Here is a 9,994-nt window from a genome sequence, read left to right as displayed (position 1 = left end):
TTTTTAATTGGAAAAAGAATATCGAAAATTATTCTACTAATGATTAATTAATTGGTTTAAAGTGATTTTTTTTGTAAAATCAGTTGATTCTATAATTTTTATATGGATTCGATATTTCTTAGACCATTACCCTTGCAAACCCGTTAACCGGTAACCGCCCAGTTCCGACCTGCCCGGATAATCGACGCACTACTGTACTACTAATGTATTCAGATTGCGTAACTTCAGGCGCTAAGTAACTGCATCGTGAGATGAAGTCAACGTTTAGTCAACTCCAATACATTATTACATCAAAATCAATCAAATCCGAACAACAACATGCATGCTCACTATCAACGATTAGTATTAAAACAAATAAATACAGGAAATAGCATACATTCAGGGTGAACTTTTTTTTACTTTTAATGCACTTTCTTACATATTTTTTTCAATTCCCAAACAAACAAGCACAGAGAGCAGTGAATGGTTTAGTTACAACGCACACAATACCGTTTAAAGATGATAACAATTAGACACGAAACGCTTTGTTTCATTGTCCCTAAAGGGTTCATCCAAAGTGTCGCACACTCATGGCCCAAATGATCCACCACGTTCGGAAAAGTAAAATCGGCATATTATTGCTTTGCTTTTTCTCCAAACCTAAACGTCAAACCCCTCTGGTTCCAACGACATTTTTCCATCCACTTTTGGGACATTAGCAAAGCTTTCGCACCGTGCGCGGCACATGCGCACCGGTAGACACCATCAAGTGCACCAAGAGCGTGCTACGTACGAATAGCGCGTCAGTTTTCGGCAGCAACAGCAAACGGATAGCGTTTTCCGGGGGGTCTACCGTGCGGCAAAATTCGTGCCAGAAGCTCAATACATCATGTGAATGGGCCGATTGATTTTCACCCACCATCGGAGACGATTCGAAGACGATTACGGTGCACACGACCATTGCAGGGTGGGGAGGAAAAAAACAGGAGTCCACTGAAAAGTGTTTTAAAACGTTCGGAATCTCGTGCGCGTTCCGAGCCTGACCAGCAAACGAAGGAAGCAAAAACAACAACAACAACAAAACACGAGGGAAAAAATCAGTTCATAAAGATAATTAGTTGTCAGTGCTATGGCCGTAACGCCCCATTGAGAACCCAATGAAGTGACGTTAGCAATCTAGTTGAAGAGTGAAATCTAATCGCACAGTGACCGCCTCGTACAAACATTGAGTGGAAAAAAAGAACTTCAATCGTCCTGTTCTAGCCCAAGCATAAAACGTTTGTGCTCGGTACAGAAGATTACAGAAGCTTCCTGCCAAGGTACGTACGAACGAGGCGCCCTTTCGTGCACCTAGCTGTTTCTTGGAACTTCCCTTCCCTACTGCAAGTGCGGTAAGCCCAAGGCAGATCACAATTACGCCAAACCAATTACGTTCGTCGCTTACGCTGGCAGTGTGTCGGTCACTCGGAACGGCGGAACCGTATTACGAAATGACACGAAATCAACCACGTTTCGCGTAAGAAGTGGCAGGAAGTGGCTTTCGTACAAGTACAAGTGGTGCGTTCGGGCACCACCTACTCCAGCGTGGCGCGCATGAACTCACTACTGTGCCAGCGGGAATTATTTTTATCACAACCATCATCATCATCATCATCATCACAGCCATTATTATCGCCATCATGTTGACCCAAATGGGGCACATTGGACGAACCACGCTTCCGGAATTCGGCGTTCGGTGCGGGAGCAACAGAAAAGGGAGAAAAAAAACCCCACCAAACCACCTTGCTACCATGCTACCGTTTCATTCAAGGTCGCTGTCATTCACGTGTCTTGATTTGATAGGCATTTGGTGCGTTCATGCAGGGAGGAAGCATAAAGCTCACACCCCCACATTCAAGCTGAACCATTCGAAACACATCGACACGTGATGAGCGGTATATTTTCCGAACACTTTTTTTTATATCGGCAATCGAATGGCACCTAGATGTCGATTAGTGTGAGTGTGTATGTGTGTCCTCGGAGGGGGTTTGAGCAGAAACAAAAGAGAGGAAATTCCGGGCGCCGGTGCTTGAAATGGTCACCAGAAATAGTTACGAGGGGACGAGAGGGGAGCGCGTAGGGGTGGGAGTAGGCAAAAAAGGAACAAAGCACTCGATTTACGTCACACTTAGCGAGGTCGATTGCGGTCGATTACTCCTACTTGCAGGCCAACGAATGCCGGTCATGACCGGTTACAATTATAGCACAGCCATTTGCATCAACCATTGCTCGTTGAGAGGGAGGGGGGTGGGAGGGTTGCGTATTTCACTGCCTCCACTGGCAAAGGGTGGGGAAACTTATTTTTGCATTACAATATTTGATTTGATTGTTTGCGCATTATTATGTCGCCCCTAAATAGCGACAATCCGCAGTACGCGTCGAAGCTTTTTATTGCACTCCCAAGCAACAACGATTGTTCGCTCTGCATGTTGCCTACATCTAGGCGTGAAATATACATTTTGTTAATTTTGTTTGCCATTGCCATTTAGTTCTGAAATGAAAAATAAAGTTTGTCACGCTGCAAATGTATTTGGTGGCGGCCTTTCGCCCATTCAAGGTCAGCATTAGCTAATGTGAACCACTGGTGAGACACGCTCGTGTTCTAATGGTTCACTCTCATCTCATACAGCAACTGCGCGCGTGCTGTGCTCGGTGGGTGTCTCTTGCTTTCGGGTGAAATGGCACCCGAAATGGTTCGCTCACGCTCGCTCGCAAACCAACCCAACGACAGCAAATCATTCAGCAAACGCACCATGCATTCGTGGGTTGCGCGTGATTCCCTCCCATGCGACCCAGTGCGTGTGTGTGTGTGTGTGTGTGTGTCGCCAAACTGCCAAGCGAGTGCGCTCCCTGTTCCGCAAACTGCGTCGAGATGGAACGGAACGTTCTCCACGGTTTTGATTCCACGGCCTCGGAAAGCCAATCCCACACCACTCCCTTGACTGCCTTGCCAGAAGCCGAAGGTCGAGGACACGGAGAGCTTTCGCACTAACACCGACGTGGCTGGCGGGCTGGCGAATTGTTACGAATTCATTCTTGCGTAGGCTGAGAAAGTCGGGACAAATTGGTGCGTCGTTTGGTGCGGGGAAAAACACAGTTCGTCCGCCCAAAGCTCATCCCACCCCAGCCAAGAAACGCTGATTCGAATTCTGCGCCCGGTATGATGAGTTGCCGTGCCCCCGATTAAACGCCTTCACCTTTTTTCTTAAAGGTTACGGCTGGCGGAAAGCAACCTCCACCTGGATTAGGAACGGGCAAATAGACGTGTCCGGCTTTCTTTTCTTTCTCTCTCTATCCCTCTCCCTCTCGTTCCCTCTGTTATCGTTTGCTGGCGTAACGAAATTCATTTCTATTTCCAAATCCTGTTGAATAATTCATTGACCTTAAGATGGGCACCAGGTAATGGGATTATTTTCGGTGCGCCTGTGTTCTTCTTCCGCCCGATTCTGTGCGCCCAATCTTAACATGCGCTGTGTGTTTTTTTTTTTTTTGGTATATGCTTCCCCTCTTTTTTGGCACCTGCCCAACCAGGTCGAACTCGGTAAAAACAAGCAAAAAAAACGCTACCAATTTTCCGCTCCGTTTTAATCACTTTAATTTCTCTGCCGGCGACATTTCAAGGATTGTCGGAAATTTATTTCATACTTTGTGTGTGTGCTGTGTTACGAGCCCAACAACGCAACAGTCACGGGTGTTTTTGTGTGAAAGTGTGCCCCAACTTCAAGCAAAACAATAAAAAAGGGAAAAATAAAGGTTTCTGCTTCTGATCATAATGTTACCAAACTACACGATTTGCATAGCATCATTTGCATCACCCTGATTATTATGTGTGTTTGAGCATGGGAGAGACCAGTTCGCAGTTCGTGCCAATTTGACATGCACAAAAGCAGGTGTACGTGAAGTCGATCTAATTAAAAGCTGGCTGGCAAGTTTAGCGGAAAAGATTTACGACCCGATGCCAAGACGCCGATGCTCGCATAAATCGAGCTGGGCTCCTCCGCCCTTTTCATCCTGTGCCTGTCCTGCCTTAAGCCCTGCCGGCTGCAACCGTGCGAGATGGAAAATGTCGGAAAGTATTACAATTACAACAGCAAGAAAATGTGAAATTTTCCTAACAAGTACACACACACACACACTTTCACAATGAAAATGAAGCAGACAGCAAGCAGAAGCAGAAGGGGGAAAAGGGGACCAAAACGCATAATGAACGCGATGAACGTTCGCACAACATATAAATTCTGTGTGCGTCTGCATGGCAAAAGAGAGGGCGGGGGAGGGGTGGTCGCCTTTGTTCGTTCGCTTTTGTTATTGGAGATTTAGTGCGCGTGTCGTGTCGTTTTTCCAACCGGCCAACTCTTGGGAATTTTCCATTATTTTGTACCGAGCTGCCAGGTCCATTACCTAGCCCGAGCCCGTCGCTCAGGAGCATGTGTCCCCGCGATGCGTTCAAGAGCATTATTATTAGCGTGAGGGATTGTGTGTGTTTTTTTAACGTTCTGTTGCTGAGTGGCTCGGTGGGAGTGGGCGGGCGAGAAGATTAATTTATGTACAGTGCCGGTCGGTGAAGTGGTTTTCTTTGAAATGGAATTACCTTTTTGCCTACTGTTTTTGCGGTAAGCGATGCTTTTACGGTGCACGCTGTGGGCGAGTGTGCTATTTTTAATGGAATGTAATAATGAGAGAGGCCAATCCACACCACCACCAGACGAAATTTCAAGGATCAGCAGTGAAATTCTGGTGAATTTTGAGTTGAGTTAATTTTGCGGTTTATGATGATCAGGTCCAACGTTGGAGTTATCCTGATGATAACAGGGTCTGTGTGGGTGTATTTTTAATCCGATTGATAACTTAGCATATGCTATCAGACCATTAAAAGCCATTTAAATGTTGCAATGTTGTTGAAAAATATGTGAAATTTCATTAAATTGAAAAGGTTTTTATTTAAATGTAAAATCTAAAAGCTCTATTTAATCTCGATATGTTCAATCAGATTCAATCTTTTAGCAATGCTTTGTTTTGTTGTTCTTTGAAAACTTTGTTTCTATGAATTATTATATTATTTTTATCATATTAATATATTCTCATTTTGGACATCTCACACAACCGTTGTTGGAAGTGGCTGTCTGTAGCTAACTAGAGTTGACATGATAGATGATCTTCTTCTTCTTCTTTGGCACAATAACCGTTGTCGATCACCAAGGTCTGCCTCTGTACCACTTATTAGAACTTTCAGTGACTTATTGATTACCATTACCAAGATGGTCAACAAAGTCATACGTATGGTAGGCACACGGGTCCGCTCCATTCGGGGCTTGAACCCATGACGGGCATGTTGTTAAGTAGTACGAGTTGACGACTGAATCCACGAGACCAGCCCCCAATTGTTGTGCGATGAGAGGTAGAGAGAATTAAACACTCTGGTACCAAAACACCTCAGAATGGCTCTGGATGCGACTCGATACCTTTGGGCCTCGTATAAGCCAGTGCAGATACACATTAGACCACCGAGTCGGGGTTGCCTGCTTGCTGTCCAATGCTATTTTGTTCTTTCGAGAAGTCCCCTCTAATTGATCGACATACAAAGCGGGAACCTTTAAGCTTGTATCAAAGTAAACTGAATAATTAATATTCGAATAAGCTGTAGCACATTTGCAACAACCGTAGTATTCCAAAAACTAGCGAAGATCCCTGAATCGATTGCACAAACGAAGAAAATTTTCCAGTTAGCTGGTCCTGAGCAAGTAACTTCGATAAGAATGGAACATCTTCTGGTGCCACGCGTTCCAATCGGTATACCATTGTACTTCTTTTGTAAATTAACAACTCTCATTGCGTGCAGGTCCCTTTCCAGTAGCCGCTACTGAATGTAGCCTCTTTTCATAGCCCTGTAAGAGAAAGCTTGGATGGGTTTGTAACTGAATTAACCACCAAGTTCCTTTCACTCTACAATGAGCTCTTTTGTATTTCGAAATGTAAAAGGATGGTGAAGATTCAATAGGGAAGCCGAATTTATGCCGCCCAAAATGAAACGCTGATAATGCATTACTCCACACCCATTTCCGGATTATTGCTGACCCAAATTCCAATCCCAAATGCGGCCCACTATCGGGGTGAGGGAAGACTTGGTCTCTATTTTTCACTCACCCTCCAAAAGCCATTCGTTTCGCGAGCAGCAATTTCCGTCGCGCTGTTTTATGTGTTTTTTTTTTCGGCGCTTTTCATTTTCTCATTCACTGCACTACCGGGGGGCGGATGGTAAAATGAAATTTGAAGCAAATGGCAACGATTTCCACGATGTGTTCAGGCAAGGCCTTGTGGTTCATGGTTTTTTGATTAGCGAGCAGCTACGGTCTACTCGCGCAGCAGTAGTGGCAAAAGTGTTTTTCATTACGTTGTTTGTGTCACTTTTTGGTTTCTTTGCAGCTCAACACCATCTTCTTGCTATCAGCAAAAGCAGGTTAATAAGATTACACACCCGCAGCTGGGCGATGTGCACCCGAATTCGCAAGGGCATCATCAACCCGAACTATCCGGGCTTTCAGTCGCTGGCTTACACGCTGAACGATGACAACTTTGACTACAGCTCGGAAAACCCCTCCGACGATGAGGAGGACTCGTACGTGTCGGAATCGGACGACAACGAGATGAAGCAGCACGAAAGGAAGCCGGCAGCGGAGCCGGAAAGGCACGCAGACGAGCCGGGTGACGAAAATGGCAACTCGTACGACCAGCGTGGCAGCGGGATGGGGGCGGGTGGGCACGCGATGCATTTAAATTCCACCATGGACGTACCGAATGCTCCAGCCTCCACCTTGTACCAGCACGCGATGCCGCTCACAATGGCACTCGAGGCGAAGGAATGCTTCGCTGAGTCGGAATCGCCCTACCGTCGCACCCGGATGCGCCTCATACCGACGGGGCGCCACTCTCCCGCCCTGACGACGGCAATGACGTTCGGCACGGAGGACAAGCTGGAGGCGGCGGAGCTAATCTATGCCTGCACACCGCCGGACATTGTGCTGCAGCACAGCTACGAGCATCGTACGAGCGTATTTGGGCCGTGCAAAGAGTTGGCCAAGATGTCGCTGGAACATGCCACCAGTCAGAAGCCGGATTTGATACCGCAGCAACAGCAACCAGGAGACAATGAGCCGGGTTCGGAGAAAGAAAGTTGTACGGCGCAGCTCACGGAAGCGCTGGTACAAGATGTGATCGAAATTGAAGGAAACGATGAGAACGAGAACGAGGCGGAGCTTGGGCAGGATGACGACGACGAGCGGGAGGATGAAGGTAACCGATCGCCACCGTCCCCTGCGATCGAGTTGCATCAGGCAGAGGATGCGTTCTCGATTACAAACTGCACCATCGGCAGCAGCTTCCCGCAGCACCAAACGTCCCTGCTGTCACCCGGCGAGATGCTGGACGAAACGATCCAGTGCTACGACGGCTCGATCACAGACGACGACGCCCTGTCGGACGATTCGGAACAGGAGTCGGAAGAGGGTGAATTCGAGTACAAACCGTACGGCGAGCGGGACGATGGCTCGCCGAGAAGCGGCTACGCGACGTCCCCGAGCGATGTGCCCGCTTCCGGCGACAGTGGCGACAGTGCGGGATCCAGCCCGGGCGAGGTGCGGTACCATCTGGTGGACGACTGTTCGAACCAAACGGTACAGATCACTCGATCGCGCCAATCGAACGAACAGTCGCCCACCAACCATCATCACTATCACCTGCTGCAGCAATACGCAACATCCAGCGGCACGGACTACCAGGGCAACCCGTCGGTAGAGCAGGAAATTAACTGTAACAGCTACTACGACAGCTCAGCCAGGTATCACGCTCAAAACGATCCCTCCGAGTACGGGCGCCAGTATGTGGCAGCAAACCGGAACGACGCGATCGCAATGGAATTCTCCGAGCCACGTCCGACTACGCTGAACCTAATTCGAAGAGAAACCAATTGTTTAGCGGACGAAATACACGCGGCTACAGATACTCAGCTTCCCTCGTTTGCGGACAAAAGGGTTAGCTAAGATCATGGGGGGTCCTTTTGAACGGTTACTTAATGTTTTCATTCCCTTCGTTCTACTGCAGCCTCTCGAAAAGCCCCAATCAATGAGTACGGAGACGGTGGTTCCTGCCCACCGACAGCCCTATCCAAAAGGTAAGAAACTGCAAAGAAACCTCGAAAAAAAAGCATCACAATTAACACAGCTTGCATTCTGTTTTATCTTTTTTTTTGTAGTTGCGAAAATAAACCCGTTCTGCGAGGCCCTGTTTGAGGAGAATGACGCGTGCGACTTCTTCACCAAACAGGCCAAGCTGCAGATCGAAGCACGGATGGCACTCTGCCAGGCGAAGGATATGGCTCACATGCAGATGGAGGTACGTGATGGAAATGCAAACACCAGTCCACTCTGTCCAGCTATGCAAAAGGCAAATGTTTAATGCTTTTGGTTTTCCAGATCGAAAAACGCAGCCTGCCACTGTCCCCCGTCACGAGGGTGATCCACACGGCCGTCGAAAAGGCGGGCCTGAGTTTGGCGGCGGACAAGCGACGCCTGTCCCGTTACTACCTAACCCGGCTCAACGTGCACCAGCTGCAGACGATCCTGACCGAGCTGCAGGGCCACGCGGAGGTGCTGAACGAGGAGCTGGTCGAGTTGCTGATGGTGCGGGACGATCTGCACATCAGCCAGGACGCCACGCTGATCGACATCGAGGACCTATCGCGATATCTGTAAGTTGGGTTGGGTGGAGTGATTGCCATCTCCGTGCGTTAATGTGCATTGTCCTTTTCCATTGTTTTTTTCTTCTGTACCAGTTGTGCCAAGGAACAGACGATCATTCACGCTGAACGGCAGCGCAAAAGCCGCTACTGGAACAACAACCGAGCGGCGGCGCACCTGCAATCGCATCCGAAGCAGCAGCCGTCCTTACCGCAACCACCGATACGCTCGACGTGTGGTACGGCGATCCCTGCATATCGTTACCATTAAAACAAAACAAAAAAACAGCGCGTGCCGATTTAGGTTAGGCAAGCTTCTCAACCACACAGGGAGAAGGAACCACATTCAAATGATCTAGATACAAACAAAATGAAGAGAGAAAAAACACACAGATAAAGCAAATAATGATAACTATACCAGTACATACAAAGACAAAAACATGAACAAATGGACCCAAAAACGAAATGGTAACAATACAGTATGTGAACCCAGAACAATCCTCGATCACAAACATCACAAAAAAAGGCCACCGTCACACGTGGTTTGCAAAACAAATATGCACAAAAGTATGTAACATTCCCGCCAACGCACCGATTGCTCCCATCCAGCCAGCCATACACAGTCACCCATACACCACACCCTTGCATTGAGCCGCATAGTGCAATAGTGCAACGTGAGCTGCTGGAAACAAAAGCCGAGAATCTCACCTTGTGATAGAATATGCCTGCGCTAGAAACCATGTACTGTACTTGTAAACGGTGGAAGGTATACTGCATCCTCTGCAAAACAATCATACTAGTTCTCACTGATCACTAATCTATCCCTAAAAGGCATCATCATTGATCACCCTCATCATCATCATCATCACGATCGTCACCATCGTCATCTAAACGAAAGTCTCTCCCAATCTCAAGTCTCTAACTAACAATCAACGCTCTGGTGATACACAAAGATAATACTGCAAATTGTTGTCTCTATTTTTCGATATCTAAAATCCTCTACGCTCTTTGCCCGTACTCAAAGTAAGCCAAAACAAAACGAAAATCTATCCACTTTAATCTAACCCCTTCCGCCACTTTCCCCCAACTGGTACACGTGCATGCTCTCCTAACGTTGCTACTTCCTGCGTTAAAGCGAATATTTGTTGCAAAGAAGAATAATAATAATAAAAAAAAACACATGTATAAGTGGAAGTGAACGTTTAACAAAATAAATGACAACATTTTCACGTTGATTTACCTGTT

General features: G+C 47.2%; 1 protein-coding gene across 1 annotated transcript; it reads left to right on the top strand.

Moving 5' to 3' along the window:
* Window positions 1-738: 738 nt before the first annotated feature.
* On the top strand, window positions 739-9,984 carry LOC120949891 (schwannomin-interacting protein 1-like). Its single transcript, XM_040367475.2, has 6 exons — window positions 739-1,298; window positions 6,442-8,045; window positions 8,116-8,185; window positions 8,267-8,406; window positions 8,487-8,761; window positions 8,846-9,984. The coding sequence occupies exons 2-6, from the start codon at window positions 6,507-6,509 to the stop codon at window positions 9,018-9,020; spliced, it is 2,199 nt and encodes a 732-aa protein (XP_040223409.2). The 5' UTR covers window positions 739-1,298; window positions 6,442-6,506; the 3' UTR covers window positions 9,021-9,984.
* The last annotated feature ends 10 nt before the right edge of the window (window positions 9,985-9,994 follow it).

The sequence above is a fragment of the Anopheles coluzzii genome, chromosome 2, assembly GCF_943734685.1.
Source record: "Anopheles coluzzii chromosome 2, AcolN3, whole genome shotgun sequence".
Classification (NCBI taxonomy): Eukaryota; Metazoa; Arthropoda; class Insecta; order Diptera; family Culicidae; genus Anopheles; species Anopheles coluzzii.
Note: the sequence above shows the minus strand (reverse complement) of the source record. Positions and strands in the feature narration are given on the sequence as shown.